We start from the raw sequence: 22,509 nt of genomic DNA on the forward strand, positions 1-22,509 counted from the left end.
CATATACGTTGATTGCATTGGCATTTACCAGATCATCAACAACAGGGTCCATAAGGACATATAGGGCAGAGTACGCCATCAGGGGAACGAGTCTTGAGGCTTGAGCTAGTGAGATTTTTTTTGTGTAGAGACGGGTATGATATAAATCAGTCAAACAATTAACAAGAGTGGAGTGACACGAGTTGTTTCTCAAAAAGTTCACTTACGATCTCTTTTCGATGATGGGAGTAAACTCTACAGATCGTCCTTGTAGGACTTCACCAGTGACACTGAGATCAAGCAAGTCATGTGTTAGATAAATTTTCTGAGAGTGGTTGCAGCAACACAGAGAAAGATGTCAAGGCTCTTGCTCACGTTTCGTCAACTTGGACAGGGCTGGCGGAGATTGTGGCTGCAAGAATATAGAGAGGGTTGAGTAAGATTGAATACAAATGGAGATATGGATTAGTCCCTATGAATTCACTGACCTGCTAGAACAGCAGCAATGACGAATTTGAAGAAAAGCATGACAAATTCTTAATTTTTGAGGAATGAGACAGGTTTGATGGGATATTTCAAAATGTAAGGTCTGGAGGAGACTGATAAGTTTTGGTGTGAGAGGGAATGAAGGACATGTTGAAGGGTCCCTTATATAACTTTTGTAATCCTACACGAAACCAGAAGAGAACCACTCGACCAACCATAAATAAAACATTTAGACCCAACACTTAATAATTTGCTTCCGGTTTGTTCATGTTATGTTTTTTTTGATAACGTGAGCTGAATGTCATCAGATTTTTGGATGAAAAGGACACAGCCTGGCACAGCTATAGTATTAGTGAGCAACAAGAAGATTGTGAAGTGTGTTCAAATTGCGAGATACTATTAACGTGATATATCTCTGATTTGACTTGTGTGAATCAGGCAAAGGCGGTGAAGTGGAAAGTTCTTGGAAGAATAAGATGAGAACTAGGACATCAGATATGAATAGTTTGTGTGTGAGGTGCAGAAGAGTCCAATAGTCAAGGATCAAATTTGAAATCGAGTCCAATAGTCAAGAATTGAAATTGAAGCAGCTGTGTTGTCTCGACTTCTTCGTAGGTGATGGTGGCAGTGGAGGACGAGGTGTAAAGTGGAGAAATCTAAGCTTAACGCGCCCTTTGTAATCCTACACGAAACCAGAGAATTACTCAACCAACCATAAATAACTTATTTAGACCCAACATTTACAAATTTGCTTCCGGTTCGCTCATTTTAGGTATCTTTAATAACGTGCTTGGATGAAAAGGACACGGCCTGGCACAGCTATAGTATTACTATTAGTGAGCAACAAGAAGATCGTAACGCATGAGCAAACACCAATAAGTTAGGTTCCACAAGTGTGTTCAGATTGCAAGATACTGGGATATATCTCTGATTTGGACTCTTGTGAATCAGGTAAAGGCGGTGAAGTGAAAAGTTCTGGAAAGAATAAGATGAGAATACTAGGACGTCAGATATAATTAGTTTGCGCGTGAGGTGTAGAAAGTGGTGACAAAGTTGAGTCCGATAGTCAAGAATAGAAATTGAGCTTTGGAAGTGATGGTGGCGGTGAAGGACGAGATAAGTAAAGTGGAGACTTCACTTGGAGAGCAAATGAGATGAATTCGTTTGGGAGATTGTTGTCATCCATGCTAGGCTATACAGCATATGGTTAGAGAACTTTTCGTATCTCATTTGATTGACCGCATCCCAAAGGTATTTATCCTCCAACCTTCAACTTTAGTCAATTGGTTCACCTTGATGACATGCCACAATCAGTCTTGAACCAATTTACCTCCCATCTTAATCATGAGTTGAATGAGAGTTTGCCAGCTGGGATGACTGTTGAACAAGCTGAAGGGGTGAGGGCTATGCAGATCTGAACGCAGGACCGTAGTTTTTGGTGAAAGGAACCCCTTTTCCGGGGAGATGGGCAAATGACCGACCCGATGTTTGGCCAATTCAAAGTGAAAGTCCAAATCCGATTGTTGACGTGAAATCCCAATCGATCTGAAACATCACCAAGCTATATGTATGCGCCATTTCATCAATTTCACTTTAAATGAAGTCTTTCAACAATCTTGAACCTTCAACTCAAGTACTCAATCGAAGTTTCAGTGCTGTGCTATCATCTATCATTCAAATCCATCAAGCACACATCTTCTTTGGACTCTTAGTCATTCATCAGACTGCAATCTCGGTGGTTCGCTTCAGTCGACTGGCTAAGATCTCAGATTCAACACTTTCAGACTCGCCAGAACACTTCAACCACGATGATGTGAAGTTCAAGCCTGTATATAACGCTGCAACGGCAATCTTTCTAACCGAATGTTTGAAGGCTTTGATTTGCTGGGCGATCTTAACAATCAAACTCTCATCACTTCCCCTCCGCAGTGAGGAGTGCAAGCAAAACCCAAGACCTTTTCATTCGCGGTATTCTCTAAGATGCATATTCACAAGCATCGTTTTGGCCATCGGCCCGAAACAATTCCCTCACGTCATCAATATGGCCGTACCTGGACTGCTTTATACGTGTGTAACGCCTGCCTAAGTAGGCCACGGTCGCGGTTGTTACTTTGGGATGTGATGAAGAGTAGCACAATTGTTGACTGACCATTGACTTTGTCCATTCGCAGAATTCAAAACAACCTTCTATATGTCGCGCTCTCTAACTTGGACACACCAACATTCCTAGTAACCTCTCAGCTCAAGATCCTTTCCACTGCCCTCTTCTCCGTTTTCATATTCAAGAAAAGCCTCACAAACTTACAATGGACATCATTGGTGCTGTTGACCCTAGGCGTATCGCTAGTTCAACTACAGCCGAGCTTATCAACGAAATCATCCCTTCATAAACTCAATGACGGACAAGATTGGCTGAAAGGGTTAATCGCGATCATCTGCTCGTGTTTATCCTCTGGCCTGGCTGGATGTTATTTCGAAAAGCTCGTCAAGGATCGTGAAACGACACCGAACATTGAAAAAGAAGAAACAAAAGTGATCAATCCCAACACACCAACCGCTTCGCCCGAGAATCTTGAATTAAAATCCTCTCAAATTTCCCAACCACTTTCCAACTCTCTATGGGCGAAAAATTTACAGCTCTCTTTTTGTACAATCCCATTTGCATTCTTAGCAATCTATCTCGACCCTCGTGCATACATTGAAGTCACCAAAAGAGGTTTCTTTTGTGGTTATAGCACTTTGGTTTGGTCTGTGATTGTGTACCATGCACTTGGTGGGATCTTGGTCTCAATCATTGTTAAACAGAGTAGCACCGTCACCAAAAGCTTTGCAAATAGTCTCTCAATAGTCTGTAAGCTGAAAAGTTTTTTGTCTGAAGTTATAGAATCTTCCATTTCAGCCAAACCCAATCATACTGAGTTTTTTTCCATGAATTTTCCTTCAAAGTGTCGGCTTTGTTGTCTTCAGGTTTCAGTGGTGTGATTCCTGGTCGCCACTATCTCTTAGGTACCGCCCTTGTGATTATCTCAACTCGTATGTACTCGTCAATACCCTCAAATAAACCGAAGCGTATGGATGTATCCGACAAGAAAGACGACTAGAAACAACTTTAAGATATATAATAGTGTGCATAAAACTTGAATCATACTCTTGACCTTTTACAAATGATATCCCCTTTTGAATAAGGACACTTTTTTCCTCAAGAATAGTTATATATCTCTGTAGTTGAATCTGTTTGAATAAAAACATGAATTTACATGCAGGATGCATGTGTTGATTTGGTAATTCTATCAAAGGAGGTTCTCTATATATTTTTCCTTTAGAATCTGCGCTCATGTCTTTGATTTGTGTGATATGTACACTAGACCTGATCACAAGCCAATGATTTCTTTGTCTCTATTTCTATGTTGTCTTGTTCAATAATTTACTTGTGATTTATGTTCCATTGAATCCTTTGGTTGTCTAGAGGATGAAAATGACAGCAGCCTACATGAAAAGCCATCTTGGGTCTAGCACTGTGGTGTACAGATATCCTATGAATATCCTGTTCTGGAGGCCAACATGGCAGACACTCTGAGTGGAATGATTGGGGACAGGTGGCTATCAGAGACCATAGTGTAATAGCCCTAGCTCAAATCACTACAACTTAGGAAATTGAGGGACTTGTGGGAGGACTTTTAAGGTGGAAGAAAAGATGGCATCAAGGCTATTGTTGCACTATGGCTCAACTACAGTCACTCGTCTTCTGTGAAAATATATAACCCTGGGCAACATTGCTTCACTTGACAAGAAAACCCATGAAGTGTGCCAAGCTCAGACCCAAGTTTCTTATGTAGTTTATACCCTAATTATCTCTGTTCAATGGTATGGTGTGAAACATATTTGGTTGAAGTTGCTGTGACTAGCTACTCAACTGAATCCAATCTGGAAATTGTGTGCCATTGTTTGTCATATATGTCCTAGTTTCCCTTCATCTGCCATACATCTAAAAACTGTCTTTGAATCTCCAATATAGCTATTCTTTCAGTTTCCAGACAACATCTGACTAATTGTCACCAAGAGGGTCACTGACCTGGACCAGTCCCTTTGACTGATACTGAAACTGATGCTTTAGAACAATGCTCTTGAATTATTTTTGAATTGAAGTCCTTGACCAAGGAAAGATATCCAAGAGCCCAGGATCCTTTACTACTGTACAGTACCCTGCCAAAATTCTGCATACATTTCAGAGTATTTACACTTGAGCTCAGAGAACTGTTGTCCTTCATGGACCACTGTTCCTCTCAACCATCACACCTCACCTGTCTTACACAAAATGAAGACTCAATCTTTGGATTCCAAAGGGAAGGGTAGAATTACTGGAACACACAAAGGAGGTCTACAAGGCATGCACATTGTAAACAAACCTGGATACCCACCATTGTCTGTACATAATGTGATTTCAAAGTTTAAGAATGCTGGCACTATAAGTAGTGAAAACCATGCTGGGCAACCTAGAGAATTCACCAAACATGATGAATATTATCTGAAGCAAATCCTCAAGAAAAATAGAAGGACTACTGTATCTAAAATCACCAAGCTACTTCCAACTGAAGTCATCTCACAAACTGTTCAGAGGGAGATCACAAATTGGGTATGTGTGCACGTGTAGCAGTAAATAAGCCAGCTCTCAGACTCAATGACATGCACAATCATAGAAGTGTAGAATTTTCTAAAAAGTACAAATACTTCACTGTTGAAGACTAGAGTAGGTTAATTTTGGACAGAAAAATGCTACTTTGAATTTGGGAAGAACTCCAGACAAGTTTTAGTCTGGAGAATGCCCTATGAAAAGTACCTTGTTGACTGCCTGGTCCATACTTTTTGAAGTGGTTGAACATCAGTGATGGTATGGAGTGCATTCACTGCAAAGTTTTGACAATATTGTGATGCCTCTTGGTTGTATTCTTTCATTGGACTATGTTGAATTAATCTATGGAAAGTGTCTTTCTAAATCAATCAGCAGTCCCAATTGTCCAACCAAACTTGTCCTTATGAAGGATGAAGCTCTGGTTCATCAAAGTAAAAAAACAAACAGTTGGTGTGGCCAACACTCTAATTAAGCTCAACTGGCTAGCAAATAGTCCTGATCTCAACCCAATTGAAAATATTTGGGAGATTCTCAAAAAAAGGCTCCAAGAAGAAAAAGCCCCAATAACATGAAGAAATGGTGTCAGCCATCATCAAGGAACAATGGGCCATCCCTAACACAGTGCTTAAATCTTTGGTGGCGTCTATGCCCAAGCAAATCAACAAAGTCATCAAAAACAAAGCTAGCTCAACTCATTGGTGAGACCTCTCTTTCATACCCGGTAAGTTTATCATTCATCAATGCATTTGATCCATGCTGGTGTAGTTACAAGCCATAAGCTCCATCAGGACAATTTTTTGGTTGGGTTGTCTGCTTTGGTTCTTGTGTGTCATGGAGGTAAGGTGAAAAATTTGAAATTTTGTACAATTTTGGCATGGGACTGTATAGTGGGTTGTGTCAAGACTGTGATAACCATAAGTTTTGGCCCAAAATCTACGGCCGGCCACAAAACCAGATTTTTTGAGAAATTGGATACAATCCCCAAAGACTTCTTTACACTCTCATTCTGAAAATGATTTCTCAGCCCGATTGGAGACAATTTTTATGTATATTCACTAAAGAATTTTTGATTTTTCACTGGCTTTTACAGACTCATGCAGTGTCAAAGGTGTGGAGCTACTGATTTGGAGCTACCACTGTCTTGACACAAGCAACCATACATGATGAGCTACTCAGTCATTGTTGTGTAGATTGCAAGATTTGATGGTAATAATTTGATAAACTTTTTCTCAGATTCTATATCTTGAATATATGATTTGAAGCTACAGTAAATTGTCTGCTGATATAAAATAAATTAAAAGAAATTTTGTGGAACACATTTTTAGGTGTTCCAAAATAACAAAACTGGTAACTTCATGATTAGTAATAGTACATACAAAACTTATGTGCCTTTTTGTAAAAGACACAAATTTGGTATGATGTAAAAACCCTTGATTTGAATTGATGACCATTACCTTGAAGCCAGAAGAACAACTGCATTACTCATGTTTACAGTTATGGATCAAAAAATGTATTGGTCAATTGTAGGAACTACTTGGACATTTTTTAACCCAGACTTTATTACAAACTCTGAAGTGGTCTATATAGGTCTATATAGAGAAAAACCACAAGGAAATTATGTGCTTCTTAAGTTTTTTAACAATACTTCCGCCTGAGTATGGCCAAGTTAAATAACTTGGTGATCTCCAACATATTTTGGATCAAAGTACAACCTCGTCGGAGCCGGGGTATCCGATCATTCGGTGCAAACCTCCGGAGTCCTCCTAATCCGCCGACCCGGCCCGTGTCACCCCCTCCAAGCTTACATCGGATCCACTGTGTCGTTTGCGATAAGTTTTTTTTGCAGCTCAGCCACTGTCACTCATCTCTCTTTGCAAAATCTCAGTCTTCACATTCTCATCCTCAAGAGCATCGTTACCAAGTTGGTCTTTTTGAACAGAACATCGAATCACGAGCGAATACCATGTCTCACGCGTCAGTCGGCTCTCTTCATTTTGATCCCTGACTTGTGCCTTAGCGACTACTTGGCTGAAATCTCAATCTACTTTTTAGTGATCATTCGAGGGATCCGTGCCCATGGGTGGTCCTGAATGACTTTGGAGGTGCTTTTGCAATGGGTGCAATCGGTGGTACGGTTTGGCATGGTGTTAAGGGTATGAGGAATAGCCCGAGAGTGAGTCAAGTTACCATGTGCCAAAGTACGCCCGACGCAATGCACAGCTGGCAGAAATCGATACCTTCTGTCTCTTTACGAGTGCAATACTGCAAGCATTGAAGCTTACATATTGAATGATCATCTCCCCAGGGTGACCGATTGGCAGGTTCGCTTGCGGCTATCAAAGCACGAGCTCCCGTGGTAGGTGGGAATTTTGGGGTATGGGGAGGAATGTTTTCAAGTTTTGATTGTATGGTCAAAGGGTACATAATCTTTTTCTGTCGACAGCTCGAGTGATTCTTGTAGGATGATTTTTTAATGAAAACGGTTGCTATCTTCTGGCTGTAGGTATCGACAAAAGGAAGATCCTTGGAATGCTATTATATCTGGATTCATGACTGGTGGTGCGCTGGCAGCAAGGGGGGGAGTGCGGAGCATGATTGGAAGTGCGATCGGTTGTGGTGTTCTCCTTGGTGTTTTTGAGGGTAATCATTTCTCGGGCTCATACTTTCGGCCCTACAGGCGCAGCTCAGTCTTCGATTTTTGTACGTTCACAGGTGTAGGTGTACTTTTCCAACGACTGCTGGCAGAAAACAACCGGCCTATGGCTCCACCAGTAAGTGCGACGTATCTCGATTCTCTGCGTATCATGAATCGCTGATAATTTGCCAACTAGATCGAGCCTGTCCCTACAACACCGCAGCAATCCGGCGTGATCAGCTCATCGTAACCAACGCACGAGTGCTGCCCGCTGTGTCTTTGTACCATGGAAATCTCTCTCGGTCCATGGGCGCTCACTTCGAGCACGGCTTGTGCACCCATACGCATATCTTGCCCAACGGCTTCTCACCATTTCCGAATTAATCGCTAGCCTGGAAGATGGTCTTGAAGAAGTTGTGATGCTAAACCTCAAAAGACGTAGAATAGAGCATCTCATCGTATCTTATGTGCTTGTAATCACTACTCATTATATACCTCAGGCCCCTGCCCGCGTCTGGTCGGAAGTTTCGGTCATCTTGGATCTCATCGAAAGTCTTAGATACGTTGTGATTTTAGAAACCCAAGATCGATTATGTGACCTTGAAACCAAGTCACAAAAGATCGACACTGATCCGCAAGATCAGATCAAGTGAGTTCAAGACTTACTTGCCTGTATCATGTTTGAGCACAATGGTTTTTTATGAGAATGCCGGATGAAAGTTCAGGACCAGCCGTCTCTTCCCCTCATGTGCGACCTTTGCGTCCAGTGGTTTGGTAGATGTTGAAACTGGTCTTGACCTCCCAGACCCAAAGGGTAATAGTCTGATGCCACTACACAGATAATTGTGTACATAGTTGAGAGTTCCAAGGAGTCTCAAGGAGTGATATTTGCCATGACAGCATAGCATGTCCCTTTGCAAGCATTTGTGTTGCAAAAACCCTTGAACTGGACCTGAATCGTATCTCTTCGCATTCTGCCTAATCACCAGCCTGCCCATTATCTCAAGGCTCACATAAAAGAGCTCATCATTATCCTGGGGTTGCACCCGAACCATAGACCATGCAGAGTTCAAATCTGGTCAATAATATAAGATGGTCATTTGCGAATTCATCCTCCGATAGAATCCTTCATGATGATGCATGGCGTGGTGCAGAAACCGGAAGGTGTGGAGCTGTCAAGGGAATGAGCCTGTACGAAATGCACTGTTATAAATGCAGCTTCGGGTTTTTGGACTTCGAGGGTGGTTCGACTTTGACAACAAACGCCAACCACTTTTCATAGTTCTCTATTGGACACCTATTCGATTACTTTCACTGTTGTCATCGCCTCTCAGCATTCAAGGAGATCTTGAGCTTCAACAGTCGATTAAAATGAAGAATCCTCAAAAAGCCAAAAATCGATCATCTCAAACCAAAAGAACATCAGTGACACACGAAGACCTATTCAATCGCCTACCTGATGAAGTCCTCCTCGAGATCATAAGATACCTGGTCGATGATCGGAGTGAATATGTAGAGAATCAAGCCAAGAAGATGGAACAGGGAACTACTCTTATGTCTGGAGAGGAGACTGTTCTATGGATTTATGAACATAAACCTAAATCTCCTATCTTGTCTAGCTTCCAATCTTTTTCTATCGTCAATTGTAGGGTTCATTCGATCTGCGGACCTATTTTGTGGAAGGTAAGTCAAATTTTACCCATCGAAGTGACTTGGATGGATCACTAGGAGTCTGAATTACCCGATCTGATCTTTTCTACTTATGCCTTTCTCTACTCCGGCGTTCTAGTCTGTCAGATTTCCTTCTCAAATGTCCACTCCAATGTCCTTCTGGAATCAGAAAATCTTACCTAGACACGGATGTCATGTCGAAAAATTAGAGGTCGGGTTGAGAAGGGAATGGCTCAAGGTACTGCCGGAACTTGATTCAATCGAGCAAGCGGCTGAGGACCAAATTCGACGCCGCTATTCACTGCGCTCTTCGGCCGATGTATCCACAATCAGATTTATTGAAGAGGATAAAGATTACTGGCAGGTTGATAGTGTTCATTCTGACAATCTAGCCGTCGACTGTAAGGATAAATATGGGATTTCTGCCCCTGGCACAGAAATTCCTACGAGACATAACCTTGGAGGCAAACAGAACAGCGCGCTCCGCAAATTATGTGGACTGTCTCCCGAAAACCTTCTCAAAGTACTTTCTCAGTGCGAAAAGCTTACCACCCTCCATATCGATTGTCCACCTCATTCACACGACCCCGAAACGGATGTGCACAACTTGGGTTGCAATCTTACCGGATTACTTTCTCATCTCGGACATCTTCAACATCTTAAGATTCGAGGTGATCCGGACCAACGTACAGCTGTAAAGTGCTTCTTTGAACCAATAAAACGCGTCCCGCTCCTTGAATCTCTCGAGCTTGCGTATTTTCATCACGTAGGGCCTGAGCTCACTGCCATTCTTTTGGATCTGAAAAACCTCAAACATCTTGTTTTAAAGAACGCTCTCCTCTTTGACTGGGATTGGAGCCGTCGGGGTCCTCCTCATTTAGTCAACCTCGCAATGCTCGAGTGTGCCACATTCTTTTTATCAGATGCACCTACTGCCATCAGTACTTGGGCGCCTAACCTAACTCATTTGGAGCTCTACTTTGAAGACAACTTTTGCATTCGAGATGACCTTACCGAGTTTGACCCACATCGCAATCAATTTTGTCTTCCGGCTTTGACACATTTGAAGATTTGGCCTCATTCCGACTGTCGGTATTTCCACTGCTTCAAGGATTGTAAAAATCTACGTCACCTCACATACTATCAACATTGGGGTCCCCACGGTGATGCTTCAGCTGATCTGTCGGAATTTTCAGACTTCATCACCACCAATGTATTCCCTCAACTCAAGGTCATAGTTATAACTCACTGGTCCGAACTTCCACCTGCTGATGTGGCTACTATACTGTCATCATTAAAAGTTTTCTGCAACTCGCGAGGGATTGAATTGGATTATGACCCACCCTACGCTGATCGAGAGGATAGATTGTTTTTTAAGTGATGAAATTATATGTTGAAATTCATGTTAATGTTGATGTAGGTGTTGGATGTGAGTAGAGATGTGTAATTTGATCTGGCGAAATTTCAAACTGTTTATAGAAGTCTCTTCATAAAGGTAGATTCGTCATTCAGTTGTGTGGTTTCTAACGCCTTTACCCTGATCAGTGTAGGTATCTGTCATTTGCAACTTGCGAGTGACGCTGTCTTGATTTTATGTATGTCTCTTAGGCATTTTGAACTCATACCTATATGTTGAAGGGGTCTTGTGATTGAGTTCTACATGGTATGATGTCATCTCACCATCTTTACAAGTGTGTGTCAAAGTTTCGCATGCCATAATACTATTGATCAAGTTGTGATCTAACCATTTTTCCTAATGTCCTTTACTTCCTACAGGGTATCTCACTAAGCATGCTGAACAAAGTGACTACAGTGCGAGTGAGATGATTCTCCTACAATCATGAGATATCAAGCAACTAAGAATGACCTCAATGAGAAATACATATGTGGCTATAGTTTGCGTTGAAGAATACATGGTGGTATATGGAGGCCAGAAGGAGTTATATGGATGGGACTAACTCAGGAAAAGGTATTGATAACTTGATTGATCAATTAAAAGGTGAGGAATAAGAACAAAAGAAACAGAAAGGGTATTCATAAGTATGTACACTGCGGTTCAAAAGATTCGTAATCTTTATGTGATTTCACCATCCTGTTCCAATGATGTTGTTTTCATGTGTTGATGACATGCCCAGTAAAAACATGATGTAAACATATGTGGTTGCGTTGCGAACTTGTTATTCTGATCTTTGTTCAACACTCATCCTACATAATCGTGATGTAATCAGCAGGCATGCTGAAGGTATCAACAATAAAAGTCACACATACTTACGACATATCGCTGATATAATCTTCTTGGTTACATTTATGAAATGCAATACACACATCGTCCAAACATGGATTCTGGAACATGAATCCAACCCAGATCTTGATCGGTTTGATTTTGATTCAATTTTAATTGTCATTTTATTGTATCGGTATTGGTATCTCGATTTTGATTTCTGATTTCCTCTGTTGGCATCATTTGGTTTCCTTTTGGTCACAATACTTTGCTTACTGGGGCAACACAGTGACATGAGACGCTGGATACGTTCCGGATGTACCGTACAAATAAGAAAAACAACAATGTTTGTTCAACAAAAAGACTTTTAATGTAAAGAAGTAATTGTAGGTAGCCATAGAAGAAAATCCCAATGATATATAACAAAAGAAAAGGAAATGATGAGCCAATCCCCATTCAGTCAATATCTATCAGTACGGTACATCTTCTTGCCACTAGTTTTTGCCAGGGAGAAATATATTATTGTTTGGGGGTTGGACTTTGAGAAACTTGAGGATGAACTGAGAGGCCGATTGAGAGCAACAAAATTCGATGCAAAGGATATCCAGTCAATCCTTTGGGTTCCATACAAGGACATCCAATGAGCAGAAAAAATCACCATGGACTAGTGATGACCAGGAGAGATCAAAATGGGTCAGCAACTCTAGAATAACGGCTGGACAGACAGATACAAAGCGAGATGAAGGCATAAAGCAGCTATACTTCACTTACCAAGAATATCATATCACGATCGGTATGCAAGGTCGACAGATGTTCATCGGACCGACAATCTTCGCGGCGGTGAAATTGAGTTACCTGAAGTCACGCAAAAGCAGAAACACTCAGTTCATCTAGTACATGTTGCACAGAAAGATGTGTCGTACTATACCCACCAAGCCTTTCAAGTTGGGAACTGATTGGTCTTTGGTTGTATGGCCTAACTCAGGTCCGTATCAATAAGAAGAGTGATATATGAGGTCGCGCGAAGGTGGAAGGCGGGGGTCATTGATCAAAACCGAATCAAATCCAAGCAGACACCGAGACTGATGAACGAAATTGGATAAGAAGGGAAACAAGGGAATGGATATGATAGTAGTATAGAGAAAAGAAAGTAAAACAAAGAAGAGATAATAAAAAAACAAGTCAAAGAGCGGAACAATGTGAAAAGTGATCTGAGACTTGTTGTCAAAAGGGAAATGACTTGATTTGAGTGAAGGTTTTCATGACTTGGTTTTCCAAAAGTCGAACCTCGGGTCTCGTGGGCTTGCTTGCGACAGAGCTTTGGTATCAGAAGCTCATGAACAATCTACATCACTGAGCGGTCCAAGATGGAAATTATATGTGAAGTACCTGGTGAAATCATAATGGGCACATTCAGTTTATGTTGTGGTCAATTTATGTTCTGATGAGGTATCAAGATACCTCGAGAATTTGTGTTTTCAAATTATGACCCAAGTACATCAGCTCTACATATATTTTACAAAAATTCAAAATCCACATCACAATTACAAAACAGATTTGTCACTGGTAGGTAAAGTCCCATGTTTCTCAAATGTGATTACTGGGGGTGTTTTGAACACATATTTGCCCTTAAAGTTTGCACCGTAGTGTACCATGAGATGGTCAAGTGAACTGCCAATATGTAGAATGCTCGATGAACTGGGGAACAAATTGGGGAGAAATGTGATGAGGTCATACTACTCGCAAATGAAGCTGTATGAAGTCACTTGTTTTTTAAATTCTTTCTCTTGAATTTTTGAAAAGAAAACTTGATCCTTAACTTTCATCGATTCTACATCAGTACTATCTTGACCTTTCTTGATAAAGGAGAGAGCTCCAACGGTTGATGAAAATGGAGAACCCCCAAAAAGCCAACGATCGACCATACATACCCGAAAAACCATTAATTACACCCGAAGACCTATTCGATCGCCTACCAGATGAAATTCTTCTCGAGATTATAGAATACCTTATCAATAACCGCAGTGAATGCACAGATAATCAATTCAGGAAGATTAAACAGGGGATTACCCTTTCGTCTGGAGAGGAGACTGTTTTATGGATCTATGAACATAAACCTGAATCTCCAATTTTAACTAGCTTCCAATCCTTTTCTGTGGTGAATCGTAGGATTTATTCGATCTGTCGACCTATGATATGGAAGGCGAGTCGGATCTTCCTCATCGAAGTAACTGCGGCTAATAACCAGAATTATTGATTATACGATCTGATCTTCTCTGCTTGATATCTTTTTCTACTTCTGTTCTAGTCTATCCGGTTCCCTTCTCAAATATCTACTCCAATGTCCTTCTGGATAAAGGAAATATTACCTAGACATGGATGTCATGTTGAAGTCCTAGAGGTGGGGTTAAGAGCGGAATGGCTCGAAGTATTGCCGAACAATTTTTCTATTAAGCAAGCCGTCGTGGACAACGAACGACGCCCATATTCAGTGCACTCTTCTGCTGATGTAACCAAAATCAAGTTCATTGAAGAGGATAAGGATTACTGGAACGTTGATAATATTCATTCTGACAATCTGGCCGTCGACTGCATGGGTGGATATAACCTTGGGAGGGTGAAAGAAATCCTCTTAAAACAAGTCGCTGCAAACAATTGGAACTTGACGCTTCGCAAATTATGCGGTCTTTCTGCCGAAAACCTCCTCAATGTACTTTCTCAGTGTACAGGGCTTACCACCCTCCAACTCCATTGTCCAAGTTATCCATACGGCCATGGATCAACAGGAGTGCGCAACTTGGGTTGCAATCTCAATAAATTGTTTTCTGAACTCGGACAGCTTCAACATCTGAAGATTCGAGGTGCTCCGGACACAGAAACAGCCATAGAGTGCTTCATTGAACCAATCAGACACCTTCCACTCCTCGAATCACTCGAGCTCGCGTTCATTAGGCATTCAGACCTCGCAAGGCCTAAGTTCTCTGTCATTCTTTCGAATCTGATGAACCTCAAAAAACTTGTCTTTTACAAAGTTACGCTCAAGGAATGGGAATGGGGCCGTCAAGGTCCTCTTCATTTAGTCGATCTGTCGATCATCAACTGTGACATGTTCTCGCTATCGGATGCGCCTACTTTAATCAGTAATTGGGCGCCTCATCTAACTCATTTGGAGCTCAGGATTCGAGAATGCGATGAATATCAAGATAACCTGGCTGACTTTGATCCAAATCAAATACAATTTTGCCTTCCCGCTTTGAGGCATCTGAAACTTTGGCCTCTTTCCGAATGTTGCTATATCCCCTGTTTTATCAATTGTAAAAATTTACAACATCTTACATACTTTCATCATTGGCCTTACCACGGTGATCTCCTGGATACTCTGTTAGAATTTTCAGACTTCATTACTACGAATGTATTCCATAAACTCAAGGCAATAGTTGTGTCTACAGTCAAAGTCACTGGACCTACTGCTATGGCTTCTACACTGTCTCCATTGGCATCGTTCTGCAAGTCACAAGGAATTGAATTCAATATCGACCAAGACTACGTCGACGCAGAGTATACAATGGTCTTCGAGTCATAAGATTGAATGTTACAATACTTTTTAATGGAGTCCGACTAGAATTTTACTATTTGATCTGGTGAAATCTCAATCTTTCTGTAGAACTATTTTCATGACCACAAATACAATCCTCATTCAGGAATGTGCTTCATAGTATCTTTACTTGCTGGTGATGCCTGGTATGAGCCCTAACTCTACAACCAGGCACAAAGAATCAACTTTTTGAGAAGCCAAAAATACACTTCTCAAAGACTTCTTACACTCCCATTCTAAAAATGATTTCTCAGCCTGATCACAAATATTTGTTTTGATCATCACTATCTGAGGTTCATAAAACATTGAGGTGAGGTTGAAGATGATCAAAGGTCACAATGCTGAGGTTACAATCACAGATCATTTCAAAGGGAATTTGGGTCTTTCATTGGGCTTACCAGACCTGCTAGCTGAGAGGTGTGGAGCTACCTGATCTGGGGTTATCATAGTCTTGACAGGAGCCAGCATAGTGAAAGGTGTTGATTACTTGATTGATCAAAGAGAGGCAAGAAGGACAAATGCAACACCAAGATTATTCATTCACATTCACTGTTGAGCCTCCTTTCTGCCTGAAAGGTGGTCCATGTGTGCTTGTCAACAAGCACACCAACATATAGATAGGCTTATATTTGTATGTTACAGTTTCCACTACAATACCAATATAACTATTGTAGCAACTTGCAAGCTAATGTGGAAATGTTTGAAGAACATCAGGTAGAGTGCATTGAATCCTTGACATCTATCACAAATATATCAAAATCAGACAGAGCATATATGAGAAATCTTTTCATACTAATTCAGTGAGTAAGTGGAGCAATGAGGGATGGACCAATGAACTTATGAAAACATATGTCCAATGTCCATCACAGAAAAATACATAAATGTTGTTATACAGTGGTGTTCCCCAAACTCACATCTGATTTATAATCCATTCCTATGAGTCATGACCTGGTTCCCAAGTTCTGCCCCCTGGATGTTATGGTTTCCTATGTGACTGTATGTAGTACATCATGCAAGCACAATATGTAAAACACTAAAAAATGTCTACCTTTTTGTCTTGGGCTGTGAGTGAGAACCTGACCCATTTTATTTGGTTGGATTGAGAGAAAAACGGTTTCCAGAGCCCTCCCAGACTCAGCAAATGGCTCCCCAACAAAAAAAACTGCCACTATCCTGCACTTTTCCTGCAAGAAGATCTTGTTTTGATTGTACTTTGAGCTGGTAAAGCTTCCCCTCCAATCATTTTGGTGCATCACACATACAATGCCTACATCCCAGCCCCTGCAACAAAATTTCAACACACAATGGTGTAAATTCCTGCCTCAAACTGCTTTGAAATACGACTTTGTAGCCTGATTGGATATGCATTGAAGGTATTTCAGATCATCAAATCCAAGTTCAGGCTAGAAATAAGTACTTGATATTAACAGATGGAAAAAATATCCAATCAGGGCCAGATTTCAATTGTAGCATGAGGTTCAGTAGGGCTATCCAACCATATGCTTTGTTGAAATTTGAGTACTGTCACTGGCCCTAGATTCCAAAAAACACTATGGGCTACCACAGTCTTGGAGAAATCAATGCTACATTCTGGCTTGGGTGTGATATTTTGCCTAGTCTCTTACACTGGTGAGAAACTTGCATATCAATATGTGACCATTTCTACCTTAACACAAGTCTACAGCACAAGTTGTTTTCCACACAAAACAAGGAATTGTACACCACAAAGGCACTTTTTAGCCACAGGGAGTCCTGATCTTCCAAGATTCAATGTTTGGATTCACATCCTGGTTCAAGAATAGTTTATGGATTTGATTTGAGGTTCATTTCTGCATAAAAGGAAAAGATCTGAGTCAACTGACTAGAAGTTGTAGAGAAGATTTGGCCAGAGGGCCTGAGGGAAAAAAATGTGGGTAGCTAGAGATCAGTAGGTGAAAGTGGGTCTAGACTGCTATTATACCAAAAGCACCCAACGTTCTACACACCAGTGTGTCATATTTGTCACATTTCCCAGTCCACAGAAGGACATGTTGGAACTGATCATTTTTAGTCCAGTTAAACACCAGTTTTGTGGGTATTTAATGTAACTCTCATCTTATGATTTTTAAAAATGATGAAGACAAAGTGAAGGTGGTATTAGATCTAGTGAAGATTGCTCTGGTAGTCCCAAGGGGGTAGTGAAGATAAAGTGGAAAGGGGTTAATTAGTGCACTTTGCGTTTCTCTTGTTTTTCTTTTCTATATGTAGAGTTATTTCTCTTACCTTTGGAGATCTTGTTCCTCATGTCTTATGATATTGGAGCAAAATATCTAAAGCTTTTTTATCTTTTTCATAGCATTGTTAAAGATTTGTGTTACTGATGTGTTGCTTGTTATATTGGATATGTTTCTCTTAATCCTTTATCCTGTCAGTTACATCTTTACTTTACTGCTTATGCATAAGATATGACTATGTATGTAGATCATGCTCAAAGGGGCCCTTGTGTTGAGAGAATAGCTGAACCTTGAAGGAAACATGAGGGGTAGTGTTTTGAATCCAATTTCTATGAAATTTCAAATGAGACCAAAATTTTTACCACTAACCATTTTGGTGTTGTCATAAATGACAAATCATGCTTGGTTGTTTTTTTTGTAAATTGTGATGGCTTCAAAAGCACTTGTACCCAATATCTTGATTGGCCAGTGCCTTCAAAGTTCTATAGACCTGGCCACAGGTAGGATGTTAAGGTCCAAGGCTTGGTTATTATCTCCCACCCCACATGCATAACCCTGTGGTGTAGTATTCAAAGCTCAACAAGAGCTTTACAACATCTAAAGAGGGATAATCTACCAATATATGACTAGTAGAAGTTGTCTGAGACTGCCTTCCGCAAAGAAACCAGCACAAGGGCACTTGCTGATCACTTTGTGATAACAGAGAAAAATATAAGGCACCAGAGAAATAATCTCTATACTATTATAAGTATTATTCCCAGTTTTGAAAGTGCAAAAAAACACAAAATATATCAATTACTATAAATACTGTTGTAAGTATTACTCCCAAAGGAGACTTATAGTCTTATCAAACTGAAATAAATTTGTCCTTAACTTCGATGCAGTACCCATGGTAGTCCTGCGGAGGGATTTGTTCCATTCTTTATCCCAGAAAACAACTGTTGCCGCGTATACTTATGAGTTTAACATTCATGCTACTGATACTGGTTGGGAGGTAACTACATTGATTAGTCAGTACAAACAAGGGTTGAAGTGTGGGATTAGAGTAGTGAAGGTGTTGATTCAAGAGGAGTTTACTACTATAGAACGGATTTCAAATTAAGCAATTAAATTAGATGATAAGATTTGTGGTGTAGCTGACACTTCTACTTCCATCACCCCCACTCAAGACCCTAACATCATGGGCATCTCATCTTCCTACACCCATTTGTCCAATGAGGAACAAGCGCAACAATTGCACACTGGTTCATGCTTCCATTGTGCAGTACAAGGTCTCTTGCCAATGTGTGCCTTAACAAGGGCGGCGAGAAGAGAGGGAACTGGAAGGGAGGGAACTGAAAGGGAGGTCATTGTGCTAGAGTTGCTGAGTTGGAGAGTCAATTAGTGGCTATGAGTGGCAAAGGAGCTTAAGTGAATGATCAGATTGCAGGTACTAGCTGTGGAGATGCTTCAAAAAATGGAGGCGCTCAAGCCTGAAGGTTGTGCCTTGCTTGAGCTTAGAGGTTTTGAGTAGTTCAATAGGAATAGGAGCTGGTAGAGTTTTAAATTGCAATAATAGAGACCCACACATTTCTATCAACTTCTTTTTCCTTGACCCAAATACCCTGTACCACACCAATTATCAGACCCCCAGCCCAACTCCTGATGGACTCAGTTGCCACTCACAACATATTAGGAGAGGCCTTTGCTAAAGAAGTGAACCTGTTTCAATAAAGAGTGAGTACATAAAAAAAGATAACAGATTTTAACAGATCCAAAGCCATGTCTTCACATGAGAAGGATTTATTTATGCATCATGACACTCACCCAACCAATTTCATTGTTACCAGCCTGAAGAAAATGTATGATGGCATACTTGGAATCCCTTGTATCAAATCCAATTTCCGAAGGATTAACTGGACACAGAACAGTGTAGCATCTGCCAATATTCTCACTGTCTCCACTTCCGTGGAGTTGTCAAGACCAACAAACCCCTCTTTGGGTCCCAAGACAGAACTTTGGAGGGACACTAGGTACCACGACAAGGGTATGTGCACTTTTAATAGCGTGTTAGCATCCCCACAGAGTGAGTCTGATTTTTCTTTTGAATCATTGTCAATGTTAGCAATGGAAGACAAGCTTGTTTCTTTACTACAACAACATACCAAGACACACAAGAACCCCACTGATCCTGACAGCCTTACGAGACAACATTGTTGAAACCCTTGTGATGAGAATGAGAAGACCACAAACAACGTTACAATTGATCATGTTGTGGCTGCTGTTCCAGCCTTGTCAAATCTGCACCATACCCCTGGAGGTCCAAGAGAGGAGCCCACAGGGCACATTAGGAATAATGACAAGGGGGCATGTATTTTACCCAGTACACTAACAGCCCCGCAATGTGAGTTCAATCTTTCAATTCCTGATCCACTAATACTCAGGTGTCAGGTTGTAGTATGTCTGAAATAAACAAACACATAATATCAAAACTGTTACATATAATATAACCTGATATTAGCTTCCAAAGAAAGAGGTTCCTTCCTCGGAGGTTCTTTGTAACCACTACTAATAAATATTTTAATCTACTAATGGTGGTGTGGGGGTATGCCCCAGAGGGGCCAGCCCCCACTGATAGATGTCTATCTCCAGGTCAGGCCAGTCCCTCCGGGGTGATAACAAAGAACCAGAGGAGGGCTTCTCTTCCCCTGGGACAGTGGGTGGGTGTTGAAAAGTTTATCTTCAAAAGCTGAGAGCTAGGAGAGTGAGTGAGAAAATAAAAGAAGAAAAGGGGTCAAGATGACTGAGAGAAGTGAAGGAATACGCGGTGGAAGGAGAGGAATTTTTTTACCCTTCTTATGTGTGGACTACAACCACACTCTCCCGCATTCCGGCCCCAGGTCTTTGCTGGGCATTTCTCTCTACACTTCACTACTTGTCCACCCTCAGTCCTGTGTACCACTGGTGCCTTCATCTATTTCAAAAGTCAAAAGCTCAATGTTTACCGCCTCAAAGAAAGTATGATTTCAAGGTGGAGTTAGTGAAGGATGCTCAACCTCAAGCTAGCCGGATCATCCCACTGTCACCAGCCAAGAACACTGCATTAGAAGAATTGATTAATTCAGGACTTGCCAATGGAACCATCCAACACACAACATTGCCATGGGCAGCGCTGGTCCTATTCACTGGGAAAAAGGATGGCAATTTACATCCCTGTTTTGATTATCACAAACTTAGTTCATTGATGGTTAAGAACAAGTATCCATTGCCGCTGATGATGGATCTTATCAACAGTTTATTGGATCCAGATGAATTTGCAAAACTGGACATGCGGAATGCATATGGGAATTTGCAAGTAGCTGAAGGCTATGAGGCCATTCTTGCATTCATCTGCAGGGCGGGTCAATTTGTGCCTTTAACAATGCCGTTTGGACCAACGGGGGCACCCAGATTATTTCAGTTTTTTATGCAAGGCTTCTTACTACTACATATAGGGAAACATGTGGCGGCTTTTCTTGATGGCATCATGATATACACTAAGAAGGGTGCTAATCATCAAGAATCAGTAATCCATTCTTTGGAATTTCTAGATAAGAAACATTTGTGGCTCAAAGAAAAGTGTAGATTTTCACGCTCACACGCTCAGAGTTTGAATCTTTAGGATTGATTTTTTCACACAACAAGATCCGCATGGACCCAACTAAGGTCAAAGCAGTTACTGAATGGCTAGCGCCTTGAGACATCAACCAACTGCAGAGGTTGATTGGATTTGCTAACTTTTCCAGATGGTTCATAAATCAATCTTCCAAAACAATCTTTACACAACCCCACAAGAGACAATACCCCGTGTATTTGGGATTCAAATTGTAATCAGGTGTTTATGGCATTGAAGACCACATTTACAACACTGAGACAGCAGCGCTCAGGATAGCGCTAGCGTAACAATAGCGTAACTCCAGGCGCAAAGCTATCTGATAGCGTTACGGATATCATAAAAGTTACGCTAGCAGCCCCGGATAACGGGGCTTCTTTTTAAAAGTTACGTTAGCAATCCGGGTTAACGGGTTCTTTATTTCTCAAGCTACGCATCAGCCCCGCATCTCGTGACGGTAGCTCTGTTGCGCGTAAGGGAAAACAGGGGCTTGATAGGGCTTGATTGAATACATACCAACAACTCAGCATGTGTAGGCATGTGTACCCTTCCAAATCCTCTCGATCAACTCCCCAAACCATTAGCTTATAGCATTCGATCCCTTTCACAATCCTATCCACTACAATCAATTATATTCTCTCACAATCATCAATGTGAATCATCTAAAAAAGATCATGAGTCAGCTCAATTCGTTCTTGCAGCTGAACATTCACATCAACTTGAAGTTTAAATCGTAGGAGCTGGAACAATCGGTGGTCCGTATGTTCGTTTTTTCCTTTTGAGTCTTCATTAAAGATCCAAATCTTCACAGGAACTAAATACAATCTTTATTGTTTTCTTTAGAGGCCATTGATGCTCATTCAGGTTACGACTTCCCTTGGTCTTTACACCACATCATACCTTTTTGGGCTGGTGCTGATCATGATTATTACCAGCATGAAAAGTTTATGGGATCTTATTATACTAGCTTTTGTTGGACAGATGCTATGATTGGTATTGATAAAGGTTATAAAGCATATCATAAGAAAGAAGAAATCAATCGAGAAAGAGTAAAGGTGGATAGTAAGAAAGTAGAATAAAGAAGTTGTTTTCAATTTTTTTAGTTGAGCTTGAACAACTTTGATTCCCAAGTTTTTCACACGAGTGTGGTTTTGTTGTGTCGCTTCGCTCTTGCTTTGAGTGTTTTGATATTTGCTTTTGCTTTTATAGTACTGTTTGATTCAAATTTTCTAGTCAGAGTTTTTGATCATGACATTTTTGAGTGTCTTTGATTGAACAAAAAAAAGCAGGATAGCGCGCAAAAGTAGAGATAACGTAACTCTAAGCGCCACGCAACAAGCTTGAGATAGCGCGTGAAAATCACACGAGTTACGCTATGCCGGATAGCGTAACTCTAAGAGGTACGTTAGCCATCAAGGAAATTTCCAGATAACTGGTAGAGCTACGCA

At 40.9% G+C, this 22,509-nt stretch overlaps 6 protein-coding genes across 6 annotated transcripts; 5 read left to right on the top strand and 1 right to left on the bottom strand.

Annotated features, from left to right (window-relative positions):
- Nucleotides 1–35: 35 nt before the first annotated feature.
- MELLADRAFT_124534 (uncharacterized protein) lies at nt 36–507 on the bottom strand (the record flags this gene model as incomplete). Its single annotated transcript, XM_007409304.1, has 4 exons — nt 36–105; nt 207–269; nt 355–391; nt 468–507. 4 exons carry the CDS (start codon nt 505–507, stop codon nt 36–38), a joined length of 210 nt encoding a protein of 69 aa, XP_007409366.1.
- Nucleotides 508–2,485: 1,978 nt separating this feature from the next.
- On the top strand, nt 2,486–3,315 carry MELLADRAFT_26512 (uncharacterized protein; the record flags this gene model as incomplete). Its single annotated transcript, XM_007409184.1, has 3 exons — nt 2,486–2,532; nt 2,637–2,949; nt 3,034–3,315. Coding segments are annotated over 3 exons (642 nt in total), but the record flags the coding sequence as incomplete, so codon positions are not given.
- A 3,830-nt stretch (nt 3,316–7,145) lies between these two features.
- MELLADRAFT_30566 (uncharacterized protein) lies at nt 7,146–7,869 on the top strand (the record flags this gene model as incomplete). The annotated part of the gene is made up of 4 exons (XM_007409185.1): nt 7,146–7,268; nt 7,401–7,513; nt 7,599–7,735; nt 7,808–7,869. Coding segments are annotated over 4 exons (435 nt in total), but the record flags the coding sequence as incomplete, so codon positions are not given.
- A 921-nt stretch (nt 7,870–8,790) lies between these two features.
- MELLADRAFT_85759 (uncharacterized protein) lies at nt 8,791–10,782 on the top strand (the record flags this gene model as incomplete). The annotated part of the gene is made up of 3 exons (XM_007409186.1): nt 8,791–8,971; nt 9,013–9,413; nt 9,520–10,782. 3 exons carry the CDS (start codon nt 8,791–8,793, stop codon nt 10,780–10,782), a joined length of 1,845 nt encoding a protein of 614 aa, XP_007409248.1.
- Nucleotides 10,783–14,215: 3,433 nt separating this feature from the next.
- Nucleotides 14,216–15,205, top strand: MELLADRAFT_105893 (uncharacterized protein; the record flags this gene model as incomplete). Its single annotated transcript, XM_007409187.1, has 1 exon — nt 14,216–15,205. The coding sequence occupies one exon, from the start codon at nt 14,216–14,218 to the stop codon at nt 15,203–15,205; it is 990 nt and encodes a 329-aa protein (XP_007409249.1).
- A 6,530-nt stretch (nt 15,206–21,735) lies between these two features.
- MELLADRAFT_85761 (uncharacterized protein) lies at nt 21,736–22,140 on the top strand (the record flags this gene model as incomplete). Its single annotated transcript, XM_007409188.1, has 3 exons — nt 21,736–21,739; nt 21,799–21,824; nt 21,907–22,140. The coding sequence occupies 3 exons, from the start codon at nt 21,736–21,738 to the stop codon at nt 22,138–22,140; spliced, it is 264 nt and encodes an 87-aa protein (XP_007409250.1).
- Nucleotides 22,141–22,509: the final 369 nt, after the last annotated feature.

Source organism: Melampsora larici-populina (assembly GCF_000204055.1).
Source record: "Melampsora larici-populina 98AG31 unplaced genomic scaffold MELLAscaffold_15, whole genome shotgun sequence".
Classification (NCBI taxonomy): domain Eukaryota; kingdom Fungi; phylum Basidiomycota; class Pucciniomycetes; order Pucciniales; family Melampsoraceae; genus Melampsora; species Melampsora laricis-populina.